The 24,271-nt window shown below is 41.1% G+C and overlaps 1 protein-coding gene and 1 long non-coding RNA gene across 5 annotated transcripts in view; one reads left to right on the plus strand and one right to left on the minus strand.

Annotated features, from left to right (window-relative positions):
* LOC140133450 (uncharacterized) overlaps window positions 1–24,271 on the plus strand; it is a 125,836-nt gene that overhangs the window by 35,166 nt on the left and 66,399 nt on the right. The window lies entirely within an intron of this gene.
* KCNH8 (potassium voltage-gated channel subfamily H member 8) overlaps window positions 1–24,271 on the minus strand; it is a 252,604-nt gene that overhangs the window by 12,300 nt on the left and 216,033 nt on the right. For all 4 annotated transcript variants that reach the window (XM_072153654.1, XM_072153653.1, XM_072153652.1 and 1 more), the window contains 3 exons: window positions 5,878–5,984; window positions 5,511–5,534; window positions 1,544–1,623 (listed from right to left, as the gene is read on the minus strand). In XM_072153654.1, the coding sequence (XP_072009755.1) occupies window positions 1,544–1,623; window positions 5,511–5,534; window positions 5,878–5,984 (211 nt within the window). The remainder of the gene's footprint in view (window positions 1–1,543; window positions 1,624–5,510; window positions 5,535–5,877; window positions 5,985–24,271) is intronic.

Below are 24,271 nucleotides of genomic sequence, written 5' to 3' on the forward strand. Positions count from 1 at the left end.
GTTCCTACTGAATACAAAGCAATAGTAAACAATAGCTATTAGAAATAGGAGAAATGAGACTTATAAAATTGTCTCTCCTTCGAGTTGTCACAAAACGGACACAATTTGGCAAAAAAATACATAAAAGTAAATCAATAAATAATCATTGGCAGCCGCGGTGACTTCTGTTTTACTGATTATATGTAAATTTATCATTTATTTGCAAATATATCTCTCTTGTTAAGTTTTGGTCAAAATCCTCTGTAAAACCTTCATCTTGGAGAATAAGGAGAAAATGCATCCTCCGTTTTGCTTCAGATCATTGGTTTTGTTTATCCTTCCCCTGTGAGAAGACAACTCAGCACTTTGTGTATGATCAGCTGGCAAGAAGCCATTACTGAGAAAATGAATATTTGCACTAGAATAACAAAGCGATCAATCTAAAATTAGAATTACAAAAGGATATACATAACTGGAGTCAATAGAAAAGCCATCAGGCCAAGCTATCTGCTACTGTGAGTGAAAGATGGTGCTGGGGTTGGGGTGGTCAGGGCCAGTTTTAGACAAAGTGGGGCACTGGGCAAAACTAAAAGTAGGGCCCTACAATAAAACTACTTTATGAGCAGTCACAGTCAGTAAGAGGCTCCTTTAGCCCTGCACAATAATAACACTTTATAGTTACACACAGTAGTATGGTAAGGAAATCTATAATGGAGAATTTTATTGAACATAGGCAGATGATAGGTAGATGAATGACAGAAGATAAATATGAAAGATTATATAGATTTATAGATAGATGATAGATAAAAGATCAATTGATTGATTAACTGATTGATTGATAGATGGAAAGATAATACATAGGAGGTACATAGAAGATACATGGATATATAGATAGACAATAATGCAAGATAGTTAAATGACTAGATAGACAGATGTATACATAGGAGAGACAAATTATAGGAGAAAGATAACTTGACAGATAGATGATAAGCATTTTTGCCCGGGCAATTAAAAGAGCAATACATCCTCTGCCCACAAAAGTCCACATGCATGGGGCCCCTTTAGGACAGAGGGCCCTGGGCAATTTCCATATTTGCAGCCTCATAACGCCGGCCCTGGTAGTGGTAAAAGTGTATCTTTGAAAAATTCTAAAAACAACTGAAGTTGGTCATTTAGTTTTTGATTTACAGTGGCTAAGTACACAACATTTTATATATACTGATATACAAATGAGAACAGTACAGAAGAAAATCTCTGTTATATAGCTTTTTAAAGATTGCCAGTCTCATCTCTAGGAGCTACTCCGAGAAATCATGAATTGACATTTTCTCTATTTTTTTTAATTTGTCACCTGCGATGCCACACAATGGTTAATGCAAAATATTGTTAATGGGCACTGCCCTAGTGTTGGAGTTGGTGAACAAAACTGTTAATTGAAGGAAAAGTAACATTGTAGCATTGTCTGAACGGTATGGAATCTTGATATAAACACAAATGTCTTACTTTAAAAATTTGCTAAACATCATGTACCTTTACCGTTAATATGAATAAAAGGACAATATACCTCATGGTTAAGTCGGGTGACCTGTTGTTTGGTTTCTTCAGCAGTAATAAACAGCATTGCTGGGTTGAAATCTGAATAGTCTGCAAGACAATAAATAGTAAAAACAATATCATTGCAGTAAAGTGTACGTTGCGGTTAGGAGGCTTGAGACATTTATTATGCAAAGATGGCCAAATTCATCATATATACATAATCTGAGACACTTTGGGCTATCTCTGAAATGAAAATCAAAAAACTCCCTATTCCAGTCCTTTGGAAGAAAATTGAGCGTCTTTTTGCACATGGCTTTCAGCTGAGCCAAGTCAAATACACTCACCGGCCACTTGCTAGTAACCATGCTAGTAACGGGTTGGACCCCCTTTTGCCTTCAGAACTGCCTCAATTCTTCGTGGCATAGATTCAACAAGGTGCTGGAAGCATTCTTCAGAGATTTTGGTCCATATTGACATGATGGCATCACATGATGCGAATCTCCCGTTCCACCACATCCCAAAGATGCTCTATTGCATTGAGATCTGGTGACTGTGGAGGCCATTTGAGTACAGTGAACTCATTGTCATGTTCAAGAAACCAGTCTGAGATGATTCCAGCTTTATGACATGGCGCATTATCCTGCTGAAAGTAGCCATCAGATGTTGGGTACATTGTGGTCATAAAGGGATGGACATGGTCAGCAACAATACTCAGGTAGGCTGTGGCGTTGCAACGATGCTCAATTGGTACCAAGGGCCCAAAGAGTGCCAAGAAAATATTCCCCACACCATGACACCACCACCAGCCTGAACCGTTGATACAAGGCAGGATGGATCCATGCTTTCATGTTGTTGATGCCAAATTCTGACCCTACCATCCGAATGTCGCAGCAGAAATCGAGACTCATCAGACCAGGCAATGTTTTTCCAATCTTCTACTGTCCAATTTCGATGAGCTTGTGCAAATTGTAGCCTCAGTTTCCTGTTCTTAGCTGAAAGGAGTGGCACCCGGTGTGGTCTTCTGCTGCTGTAGCCCATCTGCCTCAAAGTTCGACGTACTGTGCGTTCAGAGATGCTCTTCTGCCTACCTTGGTTGTAACGGGTGGCGATTTGAGTCACTGTTGCCTTTCTATCAGCTCGATCCAGTCTGCCCATTCTCCTCTGACCTCTGGCATCAACAAGGCATTTCCGCCCACAGAACTACCGCTCCCTGGATGTTTTTTCTTTTTCGGACCATTCTCTGTAAACCCTAGAGATGGTTGTGTGTGAAAATCCCAGTAGATCAGCAGTTTCTGAAATACTCAGACCAGCCCTTATGGCACCAACAACCATGCCACGTTCAAAGGCACTCAAATCACCTTTCTTCCCCATACTGGTGCTCGGTTTGAACTGCAGGAGATTGTCTTGACCATGTCTACATGTCTAAATGCACTGAGTTGCCGCCATGTGATTGGCTGATTAGAAAGTGTTAACGAGCATTTGGACAGGTGAACCTAATAAAGTGGCCGGTGAGTGTATAGCTCCATGGTTGTGCTAGAATTGCTCCATGTCGAAAAACTGAAATTCAGCACCACTTTGACTGTATAAAATTTGACAAAATGAAATGTCAAGGGAAATGTATAACAATTTCATAACACATTAAATCAATTTTTACCACTATCTGAACCCAAAATTAAGCATCACTATCACCCCAGCTGTATAAGAGCAGGCAAAATGGGGAAGGTGGAGGGGACTACAGGTTTCTGGATTGGGAAGAAGAAGCCATTCCCCCATAATAACTATTACATTGTATGTATCCTCTTACATTACTAATGTTATCTCATATATTGTATGCTCAAAACAATAAGGTAATTAATTGACAAGGTAACATAACTGAGATATTTTGGCCACTAAATAATAAAATGCTGTATAATTGTTTCATTATCTGTAACCTTTAGTCATGTAGTCTCTGTTACACTGGAGCTTTCTATATAATTCCCTTAATAATAGCTGTTTATGATATTGCCTCGGTTAACCTAGGAGGGAGATGGGTTTACTCTAAGAAGTCTACCAGAAAAAGTCTAGGACCAATTAAAAATAATGGCTCTTATCTGTATTCTTTCCTTGTTAAATGTGACATTCTAAGTTTTTATGGTTTTGCATTTTTATGAGTAATGACTGTGTTATAATTATTCTGGTTTCCTTTACAAGGTAAAATACTACTTTCAATACCCCAAAAAAGACTTTGGCTATAGTTTACGATAACGATTAACGGTTAGCATCGAAAACATCATTTTATTTATTCTTAAAGGCAGAAAAATAAAGTAGCATTTCTGTATTTACAGAAATAGACAGGATATCGGAGATTTAAAAAATACAGTACTTCAATTATTTTCAGCTTGTGGAAAGAAACAAACATACAGGCAGCAGCTATCCAATTACAAGAAGACATCGGCAATAAGAAAGGCACAGCGGGAAGGATCACACAGCAGTAGAAGAGTTACTTGCCAGCAGTTGAGTTAATGAATATGTTATTGGGAGGGATCTGACATTGCATTATATTGCTGCAATCCATGTGTTGTTGAGAAAGCACTTTTAACACAACACAAAATCGTGTAAAATGTTTTCCCACCAGGGAGAACCATAAACAATCGGAGAATACTGCTATCCTTTCCTGTCACTGTTACCTGAGCTCCAGTATATTGTTGGAAATGGCTAAAAAATGTTACAGCAATTTACATTGACCTTAAATAGCTATTTCTCTAGTTTAGGTGCCTCACCCACATTATTGTTGCATTATAACTATATAGTTACTAATAACTGAAAATTAAAATAAAATATGTTTTCTACTGTGTAGAGGTTGGGTCTCCTATTGTGGAAATAAGTAGCAGTCTCAGCAGCCATATTTCTAGATTAGAAACATTCTTCAAAAGGTGAAATTGCTCAATATATAGTCGTTGAGGATCTATTTTACTGAATTACATTTGTATTATGTAGGATATTCATAAATGATGTAGCAGTTAGATATTTTATATTCTCAGCATTTACTGCCATAGTGTAACAAAATTTTGGGCTTCGATTGTGACATCAGTGGATAGGCGGGCAGGACTAGGCTGCCATGAACATGGAGTGGGATGCAAATATTAGCAGGTGGGGGAGCCAAGAACTATTGTGTGACGTAGCCCGAAGCGCCTCCGGTTAATTTGAATATTTTTTAAGTTTATGATTATCCGGCCATTCCAGGATTACAAATAGGTTTGTAAATCTGAGCTCCGACCATTATAGAAGTATTTGAAGGTAGACTTTTTTAAAAAGATTTTTCATTTCTATATTACGCCAATAAATAAGTAGATATAAATAATCTCTGATTGGGTTTACCCCAGAAAGGGAGTAAATGGAGAAATTAATTACCATAAAGAGTCTTATTATTTTGGTCTCCTAAACTTAATTACAAAAATGTCTCATGCACTTAAATGGATGCAGTATGCAACACCAAAAAAAGATGCTGGTAGCTGACCCATTTATCTAATAGTGTAAGCTTATCTCAAGTAAGTCAGAGATATGTAATAATATATCTAGTGCTATTTTCCCCTGTGTCATAAAATTAGGGTACTTGATAAATTTGGGTCAATGAGCTGTCAAAGGGAATTACCAGGATATGTACTATTTGCATCTATATCAATGGGGAATGTAATGTTCATAGAAACAGAAATAGATGAAGAACAATCTAGAAATTTGAATTTTCAATCCTGCACTTAGTCCAAATCAGTCGGGTTGTCAGACGGCCACGGCCCCCGATTAGTGTCGCATGAAAGTCAGCACGATTGTGCCAAAATGTTAAATGCAGCGCAAATTGGGAATCGTCGGGATATCCGACGGAAATGCGGTTTGTGGACCCTTAGTAAGTGTGCCCCATTATATTGTTTGTCAAATACCAACTCATTTTCTTTATATACTGTTACGATTTAAGCAGGCTATATACAGATAATAAGAGTGAATGATCGTGGACTGCTTACCTGAAGGCATGCAAATTGATTCCTCTGAATTGTAAAAAAGTGAAATGAAAAAAAAAATATATAAACAAGTTATTAGTTATTATATATACTATATATTGGTAATATATAAATATAAATACTTATACGTATATAAATAAATTAATACTTATTCCAATCCCCTTTAATTGCCTGTTATTATTGTCAATTTTATTACTAATTATTTTTTATATATTAAATTAATATTAATAATTTAATAATATCATCATTGTAATTTCTACATTATTCTGATAGATAAGCAATTCATTTGTTTGTAAATTCAGTCTATAATATGATAATAAGATATGGAAATGTGTGTGACACCCCAGCAAAATTATTGCATATACCGTACCTCCAACATTTTGACTCATTCGAGCTTGTTGTCTCAACCGATAAGCCTCAAAATCAAATGCTTGACCTTCTTCAATTCCATTATCATCTTCAATTCCATCAACAACTCTGTTAAGAAAAAATTTCAAATAAATAGTGTTATTTTAAATTATTTTGGTAAATACTTTTAGATTTCTTATGATTTATCCAAGATTTAATTTGCAATGGGAAATGTGATCTTGTTAGCCAAGTGTGAACCAAATCCCCCATTTATAGAAATAGGGAATGGACATGTCTGCTATTTTGTAAATATTGATTATAAACTGGGCTATCTACTTATTAAATCCTTGAATATTCTAGTATCTTAATTATCTAAATACAGATATATTTCTGTTGTAACTATTATTTTTCAATCAGTTATATCTCATTTTTTTATTAGGACTTGCATTCTTCGTGATATATTTTGTCTCATTTCAAGTCATGTTATTACCGTATATATACTCGAGTATAAGCCGACCCGAGTATAAGCCGAAACCCCTAATTTTACCATCAAAAACTGGGAAAACCTATTGACTCGAGTATAAGCCGAGGGTGGGAAATGCATTAATCACAGACCCCCCCAGTATGTATACAGCCTGCCCCCAGTATGTATACAGCCTGCCCCCAGTAGTATACAGCACTGCCCCCAGTAGTATACAGCACTGCCCCAGTAATATACAACAATCCCAGCATTAAAAGAAAATAATAAACTTATATACGCACCCTCCGGTGGCCCCGACCTGCAGCACTGCTCCCTCCATGTCCGCGCGGGTCCTCTTCTGGCTTCGGCGCCCGTCTTCTTTCTTCACTAACTTCGTGCCGGGCGCCGCCATTGTTCTCCCCTGGACGGCGCCTAGTATGACGCGCCGCTGCTGAAGTCATACTAGGCGCCGCCTGGAGGAAAAACATGGCGGCGCCCGGCACGAAGTTTGTGAAGACAGAAGACGGCCACGTGAGCCAGAAGAGGACACGCGCGGACATCGGGGGAGCAGCGCTGCAGGTCGGGGCCACCGGAGGGTGAGTATATAAGTTTATTATTTTTTAAAGATTTTTTATGACTGTATGACTCGTGTATAAGCCGAGGGGACGTTTTTTAGAACATTTTTTGTGCTGGAAAACTCGGCTTATACACGAGTATATACGGTACATATTCTATACATTTCAATGTTTAACCAGTGTTACCTTTAATGTTTTTCACCTAATGATTCATTTGGATAATATAAACTTAAAGAGGACAGCATATGGTCCCATCTCCTCCAATGGCTTGTATAATTCAGTTCATATGCTTCAAACACACAGATTTAATAATGTAGCTGGTACATCACTAGGGAGTTACAAAGGAAGAGTCTCATGGAACACTGTGGGGATGATACAATTACAGCACATGCTAAAATTTAATTATTTTTAATAAACTTGACATTTGTTTTCACAAATGTGGTATTTGTATGGTGAATATATTTCCCCTGGGTTTACTTTATTTTTGATTTACATGTGAAGCCATTTTAAAATGTGGGCAGGTTCAGTACTGGATTTATCCAACTATATCAACAAATTAATCAAATTAGACTCTTTTCAATTAAAATAGGTTTCAAGAATTATTATCTGTTATCCTGAATAGTGAGAAATTACAACCTTTATTTAAGGCTTTTCTAGTGATCACAAATATGATAATTCCTCTAGATCCATCCACTTTTTCAGTGGGTAACTAGAAGTTGATGGGCCCCAGTGCAAATTCTGTACCAGGCCCCTCAGCTATAATATATGGAGTATAGTAATAGTCTTCTCATATGGGAAAGTGACATCATAAGTGCCCCCTAAACCTCTTGGGCCCGGGTGCTACCGCAACCTCTGCACCCCCACAAGTTATACCCCTGCACTTTTTCTGCCTGATCTGTTTTATTCCTCCAGAAATGTATGTAAAAGAGACTACAATTAAACTAGTAGTCCTCTCAAATGAATCTCTAGCATTGCCTCTTTTGTGTTTTCAAAACCCATATGAAAATGTGGGGAGAAGAGTCATGTATGACCTGAAATAAGTCACTTTAGAGGCTGGCGGAGGATCGGCACTTCAAATGCACTGGCATTGGTGTCATAGGATTTCATCTTCCAGACTGCATCAGGATTGGGGTTCAGGGAACCGGAGATACATAGAGTAAAGAAAAAAGCAGACTTTTATCTGCAGCTTGCATTTCCAATTATATATCTGCTCATATCTCCAGATCTCTAGCTCAAAGAAACACAATTCTTGTCTTTTTATATGACATTGAATACATGGTTCTAGATACTATATAGCTAAAGATGGAGGTGTCCAATGCTCCATACGTGCATATAAATTCAGGGTTACTACACGACATCAGTCCCAGAATGTAGCCAACTCATACAACCAGGATGGGTACGTGGCTGTGGTGTATAGTAGCATGGATGTACATTGTCAGTAACTACCATGTAATTCAGTGACTTGACGCATATCCGCAAACCACAATTTGGGGTGATTACCAGAGGGACTTATTCTAGGTTGTTGGTAGAAATAATTACCACATGATTATCATGTTAATGTCTGATAGAAATCTTAATCTTAAAGTTTCTATGGCTTTGTATGCTGGCTTTAGTATGGATCAGATCTTGTGGCACTTGAACTTGTATCTCGACACCATATTAATTACATAAGATGGAAAACTTATACATGCAGGGAGAGGGGAGCCCCAAAATTTCTAGTACGATTTTTTTAGATTATATACTTGCTTCTTTAAAAAACAGAGTCAACTTTAATATCATGTGCTCCATGTTTTTTTGCCAAAAGAGATGAGGGAGAGGAGAGAGAGGCATGGGGGGGGGGGGGGGGGGAGTGGAAGAACAAATAAGATCTACTTTTTTGTCACTTTATTTTTATTGTTTTAGAATTTAACAAACATATATGCATAACCAGACTCAAATTGTGGTTAATGCACTTTACATAGTGATTTTATCATGCCAAGGTTAAGATTGCATGGATTTTGCAATTAGAATCTAGTACAACTACTACCATGGGTGAATTTTTCATTTCTGGGGCCCAAGCAATGTCTGAGCACCTCCTCTAATGGAGAGCTCCACTGGGAGTGGGAAAGCCAGGATAATTGTATTAACAACTACGTTGGCATGCAGTGGAGGACAGTTTAAGGCTTGCAATGAAGACGCGGATCAGACACAGTGGTTAGAAAATTTTTGTATTTATGTAAAGGTATAACAAGCGTTAAGTATAAAAAAAATAGACTAAATAAGAGTAGCTGAAGATTTTGTGATCTTCTAATGTGCTGTCATATCCAACTTTGGATAACCGAGCAGAAAGAAATAGTCTATGCCATGATTTTGTTGAGAGTATAATTGTATTGAGGCCTGGGGCAGAGAATTTTTGTACAGCAGCTTGTAGCATACAATTTGCTTATTTCTCATTATAAAGTAACCTGATTCTGAGGAACAGTGAATTTCTAACAGGAAAAGCATTAATATGTTAAATATATCTAGGTATAATTTTAGCATACAAGCATTGTCAACCAACATCCTTTCTTCCAGAGCTTTATACACTAAATGAGCTCACGCAGTAAAGCTTGCATGCACAAATCCAGCAAGCCTGTCGTACTATGATATATGATAGAGTATTTTCTATGAAGACAAATGAAGCTCCCTTGCTGAGTCTATTTTAGTTTGGTTGACATTCCAGCTTTGCCTTTTATTTGTGAGACTTGTCAATCATTTGTGGCCTGCACCATTTACTTGTGAATGCCTGAGGCAGATGAACCAGGTCAGCTTTTTTATTTCCACTGTGTCAAGACTCGAGACATAGCGAATAAATGGACAGAAAAGATAAAATAGTCTTGTTATTACATTTCATTACACTATTAGTATAATTAGATTATATTGATTTTATATGTTCTTTATATTTCTCTGCTGTTAAGTTAAATAGCTCATATTCCAGACCTTCCCAAATATCAGCATCTCAAGTCAGGGGCATAGTATAAGAAAAAAAAATGTGAGTTTAATTGTTTTTTTTCCTTGTGACATACTTAGAGAGTATAAATGCTTGTCTATATAAATAGTTCAAGTTCAAAGGCATATATCTCTTTACCAGACTATAGATGACATATTATAAGATGAAACAACGTTATAGTTCTTATTACACATGCAATAAGTGTGATCTCATGTTTTGTAAATATTTCCACTACACACTTTGGATTTGTAAAAAAAAATAAACACTTTTAATTACAGTTATTGATATTTAACATTTTATTTTTAGTGTTGTCAACTTTTCATATCAATACTCAAAATGTTAAAAAAAATATAATACTTATTGCTTATTTCTAGTGGAGAGGAATCTAACCATGGTCACACAGGTGCACAGCTTGTTATAACCCAACTCTGATTGCTCTCTATGATACTAACAATCTGTGCACCTGTGTGATCATGGTCTAGAAAACAGTGTAGAATTGATACAGGAAGTGTATTGGAAAATAGTGTAAATTTTTATTATACAAACAATAACATTAATTTGCTGAAAATAAAAATACGCATTAAATTCCATACTGCTCTCTACTACCCTAAGGCTTCATGCACACAAATGTAATGAGGACCTTAATCTGGAGGCAAAATTTGTGCCTGTATCATGGGCCCCATAGACAGCTATGGCAGTGTGCACATGCTGTCTCACCATATTGTGACCAAGCACGGAAAAATATAGGTTGTGTCATAGATTTTGCCATATTAAAGCTGGGATCACTAGTCTTTTTATGGAGAGGGGCCCAATGAGGATTGATAGGATGGGGACAAATGACAGTGTAAGACCGGTTTTACACAAACGTATGCTTTTTTTAGTGATGTATTTGGCCTTATATACATGAGGTTTTTAACCATATGTGCACGCGTGTCACCGTATCCAGTCCATATCTGTATAAAGTACAGAGGGTTGGCACGTGATATTACTAGCTTGCTCAACTGCAAAATCCCTGGATACTAAATGTATATATGGCATAATTATATCCAATCATCAGCATGGCTTTATGAGGGATTGGTCCTGTCAGACTAATCTGATTGACTTCTATGAGGAGGTAAGCTTCAGACTGGACCTGGGAGAGCTGGGAGAGTTGTTTATCTGGACTTTTCCAAGTCATTTGATACAGTGCAACATAAAAGGTTGGTACATAAAATGGGACAAGGGGAAAATAATAATAATAAGCAATTGGCTTATTGATGAAAACCAGAGGGTGGTCATTAATGGCACATTCTCAGATTTGTTTGACGTTACCAGTGGAGTGCCACAGGGGTCAGTATTTGGGCCACTTTTTAATATTTTTTAGTTACCTTGTAGAGGGTTTAAACAGTAAAGTTTCAATATTTGCAAATGATACTAAGCTGTGTAAAGTAACTAATACTGAGGCCAATTGTATTTAGCATTACAGTTGGATTTGTGGAAGCTGGAGGAATGGGCAGAGAAATGATTGATGAGGTTTAATGTAGTTAAATGTAAAGTTATGCACTTAGGCCATGGAAACAAAAAGTAAAGTTATGTTCTATGTTGGGGTTATTGGTGGATGGTAAATTTAAGTGACCAGAGCCAAGCATCTGCTGCTAAAGCAAATACAAGTAGGGATTGCCCTTATACAAATCAATGGACAGACCACATATGGAATATTGTGACACTTTTGGGCACCAGTGTAAAGAAAAAGCATGGAACGAGTGCAGAGGAGAGCAACCAAGATTATTAGGGGAATGGGGGCACTAGAATACTATGACAGATTACAACATTTGGGATTATATGGAGGTATTCTACGCCTGTTCTTCCATCGTCATAGACAAAGGTTCTCTACTATGGAACTCTCTGCCGCAGGAGGTTGTTATGGCAAGAGAGGCCTGGATGCCTATCTGGAGAGTAAAAATATCACAAGGTTGGACTTATTGGACCATATTTGGTATGATAAACTAGGGAAATATTATAGGGAATTGGAGTCTGTTTTAGTTTCTGCATTTTTAATGAGTTCACCGCAAAGGAGCCCACTGAGGCTCTTTCACCCAGGGGTCTATTGAAACCTGGAGCCGGCCCTGGTCACAGCAAAGGGCCTGAATACTAATGAATACTTCTTGTTTGATAAATTAGCAAAAATATCTACATTTTAGGGATTTTTTTCTGTAAAGATTGGGCGCAGAGTGTACATTCATGAACAAAACAGTAACTTTTTTTGATCCTACCAATTGACTGCATCAAAACAAAGAGTCAGAAATTTAAAAGGCTCTGAATACTTTGCATACCCTCTAAAAAAACATAACATTTTATTAGCTATGTCTATATTTCGAATGCTTGAAAGAGCATTCCTTTGCCTTTCAGGTTTTGACTAAGACACAAGTGAACAGATGGTTCACTTATTATTTATGAGGGCCCCCAGATGGTTGAATTATGTGGGCCTCCAGTCCCTGCATTAATTGGGTACCCTAACTGTACTTCATACAGATATTCACAGACATTCAGCACACAGCATCTTAGATTTTCTATCTAGTCATATAATTACAATAAGCTGCAATTGTAGCTCTACAGGGTTGGGCCCAAAGAATGGATTTTATTTTTCGTGGGACCTTGTCATCCCAGTCTGACACTGCATCTACACAGCCATTAATTATGAAAACTGCTATTGGGGAAACCTGGAGATTGCCTGTAGGGAAGCAAATATACCCCATTACATCTGTGATTTAGCCCTAAACTGAATTCAGTAACAATAACAGTAACAGTGTCAGAAAATAAGGTTAGAAGGTTAGAAGGTTAGTTGGGGGGGGGGGGCATTTAGGAACCTATTTTGTGGGATAGGTAAATAATATCAATAGATAATTTACTTAATCATTTAAAATAATTTATTTTAATGTAAAATAAATTAGGTGTCAAGATGAAACGATAAGAAAGATTTTATTTACCCAATAGAACCTCTTTCTACAGAATTTGTGTCCCTTTTAAGTATTCTTTGTATAAGACCACAAAAGATATTGATGTAATCTGCTGGTTATAAAGTCCTGGCACTGGGGTCTGGGATTAGGATGTTTCTGTTATTTTAAAAGACTTGAAACAGCGCTTGCTCTGGGAAGCCAATGCTAACTGGATGGGGTCGGCACACAGCCAGGAAAGCCTGTCTAGTTTTAAAAATTATTTATCAAAGTGAAAATATATCAGTGAAAATTTTACTCAAAGGAAACATTTCTCTCTCCAAGTATATGGAGACCTATAAGCAAATATAAAATATTTCAAATAGAAAAGTGTGAACATATTGTGTGCCTTCTTTTACCAACCAGCAAATTATACATTCAATATGAATGTTTCGTGGGTTATTTTATATAAAATGGACTAGATTCGGGTGGAATGTAAAGTGTATTTACTGCAAAGTACAGAGAAAGATGAATAAATGCAGAAATAAGAAAGATAAAGAAAGATAAGACAAAGGTAAAATGGAAACGTGAAATAAGTGCAAGATCTATAACCTGAAATAAAAGATATTTTGTAATGTTCTACTATACGGAACACACTGTAAGTAAACATTTACATTATAGAATTGCATGATACGTAAAATGTGTGATTAACCAACATGTTCATCATACAAGATGCCACATTCAGGTCAGTGACCAGCCCATTGTACACACAGATTAGCATTAGCCATAAGCTACAGACTGAGGCATAACTACAGTGGTAGCAGCCATAACAGCTGATATGGCGCCCACAGTGTCAGGGGCTGTGTCATCCAACCTGACACTAAATAATGTAGGACATGTACCATTATTTACATATTATGCTGCACATTGTACAGCATACTATGTACATAATGTATATATCATGTTTTTATGCTGTATGGTTTGTATATACTGTATGTGTGTATATATGCTGTATGTTTGTATATGGCACTGTATATCAGTGTGTATTTATGATGTGTATATGCTCTATATGTGTGTGTATATGTGTAAGAGTGTATAAATGTGTATGTATGAAGAATAGAGATGAGCGAACATGCTCGTCCGAGCTTGATGCTCGGTCGAGCATTAGCGTACTCGAAACTGCTCGTTGCTGGGACGAATACTTCGCCCGCTCGAGAAAATGGCAGCTCCCGCCGTTTTGCTTTTTGGCGGCCAGAAACAGAGCCAATCACAAGCCAGGAGACTCTGCACTCCACCCAGCATGACGTGGTACCCTTACACGTCGATAGCAGTGGTTGGCTGGCCAGATCAGGTGACCCTGGGATAGACTAGCCGCTGCCCGCGCTGCTCGGATCATTCTGTGTCTGGATGCCGCTAGGGAGAGAGCTGCTGCTGGTCAGGGAAAGCGTTAGGGTGTTCTATTAGCTTACTGTTAGGCAGGAGTGATTCTCCAAGAACCCAACAGCCCTTCTTAGGGCTACAATAACGTTATACTTTTTTTTTTTTATTTGCAGCTAGTACCATATTGTGAGGAATTTGCAGGGGGACTTGCTACCGTTGTGTTTAGCTCTTAGTGACACACATATCCACCTCAAACACCAAAGTGGGAAAATTTATTAGGGGTTTGATTTCAATTAGGCACAGTCTGCCATTTACTTTTTATTTTACGTTTATTTTTTTAATAACTCAGTGTCATCTCATCTTGCATAGTAGTGTGCTTTCATACTTGGCTAGAAAATAGCCATAGGAGAATCCAAACGGCTTACTTACGCCTACAGTAGCGTTATATATATTTGATTTCTGGTTGATCTGCTGGTGGCTGTACTTGCTGCAGTGCATCTACTAGCAAATTGTGAGCAATTTGTAGTGAGACTTGCGACCGCTGTGTTTTGCGCTTAGTGACGCACATATCCATTGCAAAGACCGAAGTGGGAAAATTTATTAGGGGTTGGATTTCAATTAGGCACAGTCTGCCATTTCCTTTTTTATTTTACGTTTATTTTGTTTAATAACTCAGCGTCATCTCATCTGGCATAGTAGTGTGCTTTCATACTTGGCTAGAAAATAGTCATAGCAATAGGATAGCATCGTTTGGTTTTAAAAACTAAAAAACACAAAAAAAACCAAAAAAACACAAAAAAAAGTTTAAAAAAAATTAAAGTTATAACTCTCATTTTAAAAATGTTTAACCCGAGGGCTAGGGGTAGAGGACGAGGGCGGGGACGTGGGCGTCCAACTACTGCAGGGGTCAGAGGCCGTGGTCCTGGCCGGGGTGAGACACCACCTGCTTATGAGGGAGCAGGGGAACGCCGCAGAGCTACACTCTCTAGGTTCATGTCTGAAGTTACTGGGACTTGTGGTAGAGCACTGTTGAGGCCAGAACAGTGCGAACAGGTGATGTCGTGGATTGCCGACAATGCTTCGAGCAATTTGTCCACCAGTCAGTCTTCCACGCAGTCCACCCATGTCACCGAAATCGGCACTCCTCCAGCTCCTGCACCTCAGCCTCCTCCCCCCCAGTCTGCCCCCTCCCAGGAAAATTTGCCATTTGAACCGGCATACTCTGAGGAACTGTTTTCTGGACCCTTCCCACACTCACAAACCACTTGTCCGGTTGCTGCTGAGCAATTTTCCGATGCCCAGGTTTTTTACCAGTCGCAGTCTGTGGGTGATGATGACCTTCTTGACGTAGTGGAAGAAGTGTCTAAAGAGGTGTCCGACGATGAGGAGACACGGTTGTCAGACAGTGGGGAAGTTGTTGTCAGGGCAGGAAGTCCGAGGGGGGAGCAGACTGAGGGATCGGAGGATGATGAGGTGACAGACCCAAGCTGGGTTGATAGGCCGGGTGAACACAGTGCTTCTGAGACAGAGGAGAGTCCTCGACCAGAACAGGTTGGAAGAGGCAGTGGTGGGGCCAGACGGAGAGGCAGGGCCAGAGCTGGTGCATCAGCGCCAAATGTGTCAACTAGTGAAGCTCCCGTGGCGAGGGCTCCTGCGGCGAGGGCTAGATTTTCCGAAGTCTGGAGGTTCTTTAAGGAAACACCGGATGACCGACGGACTGTGGTGTGCAACATTTGCCAAACCAGGATCAGCAGGGGTTCCACTACTACTAGCTTAACTACCACCAGTATGCGCAGGCATATGAATGCTAAACACCCCACTCAGTGGCAACAAGCCCGTTCACCTCCGGCCGTGCACACCACTGCTCCTTCCCCTGTGTCAGCTGATAGTCAGCCCCCTGCCCAGGACCCTGCCACAAAAACCCCATCGTCGCCTCCACGATCCTCCACAGCATCCACCAGCGTTCAGCTCTCCATACCCCAGACGCTGGAGCGGAAACGCAAATATAGTGCAACCCACCCGCACGCCCAAGCCCTTAATGTCCACATCTCCAGATTGCTTAGCCTGGAGATGCTGCCCTATAGGCTAGTAGAGACCGAGGCCTTTCGCAACCTCATGGCGGCGGCCGCCCCTCGGTATTCGGTCCCCAGCCGCCACTACTTTTCCCGATGTGCCGTCCCAGCCCTGCACCAGCACGTGTCAGACAACATCATCCGTGCCCTGACCAACGCTGTTTCTGACAAGGTCCACCTGACCACGGACACGTGCACGAGTGCTGCCGGGCAGGGCCACTATATATCGCTGACGGCACATTGGGTTAACTTGGTGGAGGCTGGGACCGAGTCTGACCCTGCGGCTGGTCATATACTGCCGACGCCGAGGATTGCGGGGCCTACCTCGGTCCAGGTGTTTCAGGCCTACTATGCCTCCTCCCACCCCTCCTCCACCTCCTCCTCCGAACTACCATCCGTGGGCATGGCGCCATCAGTCGGTAGCTCTAGGCACAGCAGCAGTGCCGTCGCTAAGCGACAGCAGGCGGTGCTCAAACTGCTGAGCCTAGGCGATAAAAGGCACACCGCCCAAGAACTATTACAGGGCATCACGGCGCAGACTGATCTGTGGCTGGCACCGCTGAACCTGAAGCCAGGCATGGTTGTGTGTGACAACGGCCGTAACCTGGTGGCGGCTCTGCAACTCGGCAGACTGACACATGTGCCATGCCTGGCCCATGTGTTAAATCTGATAGTTCAGCGTTTCCTCAAGACATACCCCAATCTGTCTGATTTGCTCACGAAGGTGCGCCGCATCTGTGCGCATTTCAGGAAGTCCAGCACAGATGCTGCCACTCTCAGGGCAGCGCAGCGCCGCCTCCAACTGCCCGCTCACCGACTGTTGTGCAACGTGCCCACGAGGTGGAATTCAACACTGACCATGTTATCCAGAGTTTACCAGCAGCGCCGAGCGATTGTAGACTGCCAGATGTCAACTTCCACCAGAACTGGTAGTCAGGTCAGTCAGCTTCCTCAAGTCTACAATGAGGAGTGGACGTGGATGTCTGATATCTGTCAGGTGCTGAGTAACTTTGAGGAGTCAACACAGATGGTCAGTGGCGATGCCGCCATCATCAGCCTCACCATCCCGCTGCTTGGCCTGTTGAAAAACTCTCTGATCAGCATGAAGTCAGAAGCTTTGCGCTCGTCACAAGAGACGGGGGAAGAAGATTCCCTTGTTGATAGCCAAAGCACCCTTAGGTCTGTTTCTCAGCGCATATCGGAGGAGGTGGAGGTGGAGGAGGATGAGGAGGAAGAGGAGGAGAATGTTGGCGAGACACAAGAGGGGACCATTGTTGAGTCCTTCACTGTTCAGCGTGTATGGGCAGAAGAAGAGGAGTTGGAGGAGTTGGAGGAGGAGGAAATGGACAGTCAGGCCAGTGAGGGGAGTGAATTCTTACGCGTTGGTACTCTGGCGCATATGGCAGATTTCATGCTAGGCTGCCTATCCCGTGACCCTCGCGTTCAAAGAATTTATTCCAGCACCGATTACTGGGTGTTCACTCTCCTGGACCCACGGTACAAGCAAAATCTTTCCACTCTCATCCCTGGAGAGGAAAGGAGTGTGAGAATGCATGAATACCAGCAGGCCCTGGTTCACAAGCTGAAACAGTATTTCCCTTCTGACAGCGCTAGCGGCAGAGTGCGTAGTTCTGCGGGACAAGTAGCGAGGGAGAGTAGGCGAGCAGGCAGCTTGTCCAGCACTGGCAAGGGTACGCTTTACAAGGCTTTTGCCAGCTTTATGTCACCCCAGCAAGACACTGTCACCTGTCCCCAGTCTCGGCAGAGTAGGGCTGATCTTTACAGAAAGATGGTGAGGGAGTACGTAGCTGACCATACCATCGTCCTAAATGATCACACAGCTCCCTACAACTACTGGGTTTCAAAGCTGGACATGTGGCACGAACTGGCGCTGTACGCCTTGGAGGTTCTTGCCTGCCCTGCCGCTAGCGTCTTGTCCGAGCGGGTTTTCAGTGCAGCTGGTGGCATCATCACCGATAAGCGTACACGCCTGTCGACTGACAGCGCTGACAGGCTGACGCTTATTAAGATGAATAAAGCCTGGATTTCTCATAATTTCCAATCTCCACCAGGTGAAGGAAGCTCAACCTGAATAATTTATCCACTCCTCCTCCTCCTCATTTTCCTCCTTCTCCTCCTCTTTGTACAGTAAAGCAGAGGAAACTGGCTATTTTTTGACAGGGCCCACTGGCTCTAGCTATAGTACTTTATGCATTTAATTTTTCTGGAGGGCCACCTACCCGGTCCTCTGTTTTAAACAATTTTTGGGAGTGCCACATACAGGCACTCAATCTATTCAATTTTTCTGGAGGGCCACCTACCTGCTCCTCTGGTTTGAAAACTTTTTTGGACTGCCACATACAGGCACTCAATCTATTCCATTTTACTGGAGGGCCACCTACCTGCTCCTCTGGTTTGAAAAGTTTTTTGGACTGCCACATACAGGCACTCAATCTATTTCATTTTTCTGGAGGGCCACCTACCCGCTCCTCTGGTTTGAAAACTTTTTTGGACTGCCACATACAGGCACTCAATCTATTTCATTTTTCTGGAGGGCCACCTACCCGCTCCTCTGGTTTGAAAACTTTTTTGGACTGCCACATACAGGCACTATCCAAATTAAATTGTCTCCATAGCAGCCTCCACACGTTGTCTCCATTGCTACCTCCAAAAGTCGTCCATATAGCTGCCTCCATACATCGTCCCCTTATGAAACGAGGTGTGTCAGGCAGAAATTTGGGTTGTTTTCATGGATTCCACATCAAAGTTGTTAACTTTGTCGCCACCCTGCTGTGTTATCCACAAAATATACTGGCAAACTTTTATCATTTACCAATATTATTTCAGCGCTTCTTGCGCATCTGTTTACATTCCCCTCACCCGGCATATCCTAAACTTATAAGAACGCTACTACACTTGATCTTATACAAAAGGTTCTTAGAAGTGCTGTTTGGGGAGTAGCCTAGAGACAGGGGCTTGGATTGGCGAAAGCTCACCTGGCAGCGGAGCGCCAGCTCCATGCGCATCATGCGCTTCTTGCGCATCTGTTTACATTCCCCTCATCCGCCATATCCCAAACTTATAAGAACGCTACTACACTTAACTTGGTGCAGGCTGGGACCGAGTCTGACCCTGGGGCTGGTCATATACTGCCGACGCAGAGAATTGCGGGGCCTACCTCGGTCCAGGTCTCAAAGGTCTAGTATACCTCCTCCTCCTCCCACCCCTCCTCCACCTCCTCCTCCTCCGAATTACCATCCGTGGCCATGGCGCCATCAGTCGGTAGCTCTAGGCACAGCAGCAGTGCCGTCGCTAAGCGACAGCAGGCGGTGCTCAAACTGCTGAGCCTAGGCGATAAAAGGCACACCGCCCAAGAGCTATTACAGGGCATTCCACATCAAACTTGTTAACTTTGTCGCCACCCTGCTGTGTAATCCACAAAATATACTTGCAAACTTTTATCATTTACCGATATTATTTCAGCGCTTCTTGCGCATCTGTTTACATTCCCCTCACCCGCCATATCCCAAACTTATAAGAACGCTACTACACTTGATCTTATACAAAAGGTTCTTAGAAGTGCTGTTTGGGGAGTAGCCTAGAGACAGGGGCTTGGATTGGCGAAAGCTCGCCTGGCAGCGGAGCGCCAGCTCCATGCCAAGATCCAACTAACATAGTTTTAACTGCAGCACCTTTAATCTACTACTAGTTCACTGCCTCCATACATGGTCCCCTTATCAAACGAGCTGTGTCAGGCAGAATTTTGGGTTGTTTTCATGGCTTCCATGTTAACTTTGTCGCCACCCTGCTGTGTAATCCACAAAATATACTGGCAAACTTTTATCATGTACCGATATTATTTGAGCGCTTCTTGCTCACCTCCTTTGGTTCCTCTCTGCCACCCATTGGTTTGAAGCCTGAGTCCATTTAGGGTATGTCGCCATGACACTCTCTAGCCTGCTGCCGCTGCCTCTGCATGCCGTCCCCTATAGTGTCAGGGTCAATTATTGGATGTTTTAGATGCTATCTAGCTTCATTCTGTCACTCTGTCATGGCCATGCTGTTGCCCATAATTTTGGCATAATGGTGCGATTAAGCAGCCTCAGAGGCATCCATGCATGCTGCCCCTGCTGTTTCCTGTCCATTTCCGTGGTGTTTCCATCCTTTTCTGAGGTTCCCAGGTGTTTGGCCAAGCTTCCCTGTGCAGAGCCTTGGTCCCCTTGAAAAATGCTCGAGTCTCCCATTGACTTCAATGGGGCTCGTTATTCGAGACGAGCACTCGAGCATCGGGAAAAGTTCGTCTCGAATAACGAGTACCCGAGCATTTTAGTGCTCGCTCATCTCTAATGAAGAACTGTATGTTGATATATGTGGGTATATATGAGTGTAATATGTATATATTTAAGTGATCAGAAGTCTGCTATGGGGTCCTGTGTCTCCTAGTTATACCCCTACGATTTGTAAGTAAAAGAAGATATTTTTGGGTGAGTGCCGCTTGCTTTTTCTATTTTTTCATAACTCTATGATGTCTGCTACAGTCTGCTGAGCACCACCCTTTGAATTTAAACATACCCAGTTTATGTCATAAGTGTTTTTGCCATATCACTACCAAATACAGGCCTGGTAGTGCTGGCGTATTTCTTGGATGGTGTGAACACTGTGAGGGAATAGAATCCATTTTCTATTGTGTTCACATACCATGTGTTTTACTATACTTAGTACCATCCCCCGCATACACAGATCATTTTACACTGTTACCTCCTGTTGATGGCTATTGGAATGTGGGTATGGTCAGTAGGTTCCTTTGTCCCAAGAACCTATAAAAACTGTCTGCTACCTAAAAAAATTGGAATCCTCTCAAACAACATGTGAAGGTCTGAGTGATTCACCGTTCAGTTCGTACTATACAATGATTTACAACACATCACATCTGAGTAAGGAGATTCTTCTCCAACAACACCGTCCTAAAAACACTTTGCTGTAGACTTCATTATATATGATGTGTATATGCTCTATATGTGTGTATATGTGTGTAAGAGTGTATAAATGTGTATGTATGAAGAATTTTATGTCTATAGTTGTGGGTTTATAAATATGTGGGTATATATGAGTGTAATATGCATATATTTAAGTGATTAGAAGTCTGCTGTGGGGCCCTACGTCTCCTAGTTACGTCCTTGTTCATGGCATTTGTCCTAATTAGATCTGTAAAAGTAAGGCCAGCTCTTTAGAACTTTTGACATACACTCATTCTGAATTTTTAGGACTTTTAACTCTGGAGCAATGTCAGCACAGCTTTAATGCTGAAAAAAATTACTTGATTTCTTTTTTGGGTTGTAAGCTCTTGAAAATTACTTTTTGTAATAACAGTCCCTTAACAATAAGATGATAACAGGAGTGTCTCCCTGAGAACCCAGGCAATAAGCTGTGATCTTCAGGGCAAGTACTAGCAAGTGTTTTATCTCTGCTGCCAAAATCAATGAGCTTTCTATGAAATGTATCAGGACCATTATTAAACCAGCCTCGTCCCCGGATTACAAGGTTTTCTCTATGCTGACGTTCCACAGCTTCTGTTACTGTCTGTTGGTTTTAGGTCCAAATGCAAGTAAAACAGATTAACTTTGCGTGAGAGATCAGTATAATAGACCATCTTTGTCATTTGTAGCTGTTACACTGAGCAGCCATTTGTCTGAAGATCTTCAGTTTAGGTTTGTAAGATATCAAAGGCATGTACTCCGGGTCATAGCTAGGCTTTGGGGTTTGTATGCTTAAAGGGGTATTCCTACTTCAGCAAATTAATGTTATTTTTTATTTGATTAAAACATTTTCAATTTTCCAATATACTTTGTTCCAATTCCTTGTGGTTTTCTAGATCTCTGCTTGCTTTCCTTCTATAGAAAGCTTCTATCTTTACTTCCAGTAGATAGAATCTGACCACGCTTGTTTGTTAGTATCTTAGAGTAACAGGATTAATCGAAGCTCTGTGATTTAAGCACCTGTGACCATGGTCAGATTTCTGTCCACTGGAAGTAAACAATGAAGCCTCCAATAGAAGGACAGCAAGCAGAGATCTAGAAATCCGTGAGGAATTTATACAGAAAGTATATTGGAAATTTGTATAACTTTTCATTATTCGAACAATATGAATTACTTCCTGAAATGGAAACATCCTTTAACACTCAGCAAGATTACCTGCTGTATTAAAGGGACAGTGCAGTAAAAAGCTCAGTGTGCAGTTTTGACACCCATCTAAAAAAAATAATCAATAAGTTTGTTTTCCTAATGTGTTTAGTTTAGTAGACAAATGTCTTCCATAAGTATACAGAGTGGAAGACTATGGTCTGTGTTTGGACTTTGTACAGAAGGGGAGACTTATTAATCTGTTTAAACCAGAATTATAGAGTAGTTTGCACCTGAAATGCCATACACCACATTTTTCAAGGGTTTTAGGCTATTTTTAAGCAGTTTTCTGACCTGTCAAAAAGGGGGCATCTCCTAAGGAAATGGGGGCATGGTCTTCCCCGGATATCATAGAATTCAGTCTGTGTGGCAGAAAATTCTTCCCTTATCTAGACCATCTAATAGCTTATCTAAAGTAGACTCCACAGTTCTAAACTACTCCAGATACATCATTCCTGCATGACTTACCTGGCACAAAATAAAGCCCCTTTAACACCTGCGTTTTTCATGCACATTCTGCGCATGTATTTGTGACATTGCACTCTGACCCATTGTATTCAATGAATTTTTTTAAGGCTTTTTTTTCAAGCCCACATGTACATTTTTTTTAACACACGTTACAATCTCGGCATGCTCTACTTTTGCAAGTCACGTGCGTGAAAAACGGACCATACAAGTCTATGGAGACTCAAGGAAAACACATTGTACTCTGAGACACATGCAAGTGCAATGCGTTGTTCACCGCATTCCTGAGTCTTTTTCACATGCATTATCTGCACGTGAAAAAGCATTGAAAATGCATTGAAAACACCAAAAAAATGCATGTAAAAAACTGAGACACTGAACAAACTCTGACTGAAAACTGATTAAACTCTGATATAAAGGGGCAGATTTACTTACCCGGTCCATTCGCAATCCAGCGGCGCGTTCTCTGCGCTGGATTCGGGTCCGGCCGGGATTTATTAAGGCAGTTCCTCCGACGTCCACCAGGTGGCGCTGCTGCGCTGAAGTTCCCTGGAACGCACTGGAATACACCGAGCCAGGCTGAGTGAAGGTAAGTGCAAGCTCCGCAACAATTTTCTTTTTAAAAATGCAGCGGTTTTTCCGAATCCGTCGGGTTTTCGTTCGGCCACGCCCCCCTATTTCCGTTGCGTGCATGCCAGCGCCGATGCGCCAAAATCCGATCGCGTGCGCCAAAATCCCGGGGCAATTCAGGGGAAATCGGAGCAAATCGGAAATATTCGGGTAACACGTCGGGAAACCGCGAATCGGGCCCTTAGTAAATGACCCCCAAAATGTCAGTTTTTCATTGACCAAACCCTGATCGCTCTCTGATCAGATTTTTGCACCTGAATGAAACGTTGCTAATGATGAATGATTATTAGGCGCAGAAAAACATCTGAATTGGTAGGAAAATGAGGGAAACATGGTTATTTTTGCTGCGCGGCTAGTTTGGTATTTAGTAGCAAAACTGGCGCAAAAACAGTGCGACACTATTAAAAGGCGCAATGTCCCATTATTTTCTAATATTCTGTCATCATTTGACATTAGCAATAACAGTCTCATTTAAGAATTGAACACAAACGTGAATGGCACACTTATCAGTCATTATTAAGCAATATTTTGGTATTTTTATGCAGAATAGTTTATTTCCTCTTCTGTAAGAGCTGAAACGTCATTCATTATGGAATAGTCCACTTTTTTTCTACTGAGCTGCTGCCTGTTGGAGTGCTGTTTTCTTCAATTTCTACCATATTTTTCTGACTATAAGGCGCATCGGAGTATAAGGCGCACCATCAATAAATGCCTGCTAAAATGTCTAGGTTCATTTATAAGGCGCACCGGATTATAAAGTACACCTGATTATAC

The sequence above is a fragment of the Engystomops pustulosus genome, chromosome 5 (assembly GCF_040894005.1).
Source record: "Engystomops pustulosus chromosome 5, aEngPut4.maternal, whole genome shotgun sequence".
In the NCBI taxonomy this organism is placed as follows: Eukaryota; Metazoa; Chordata; class Amphibia; order Anura; family Leptodactylidae; genus Engystomops; species Engystomops pustulosus.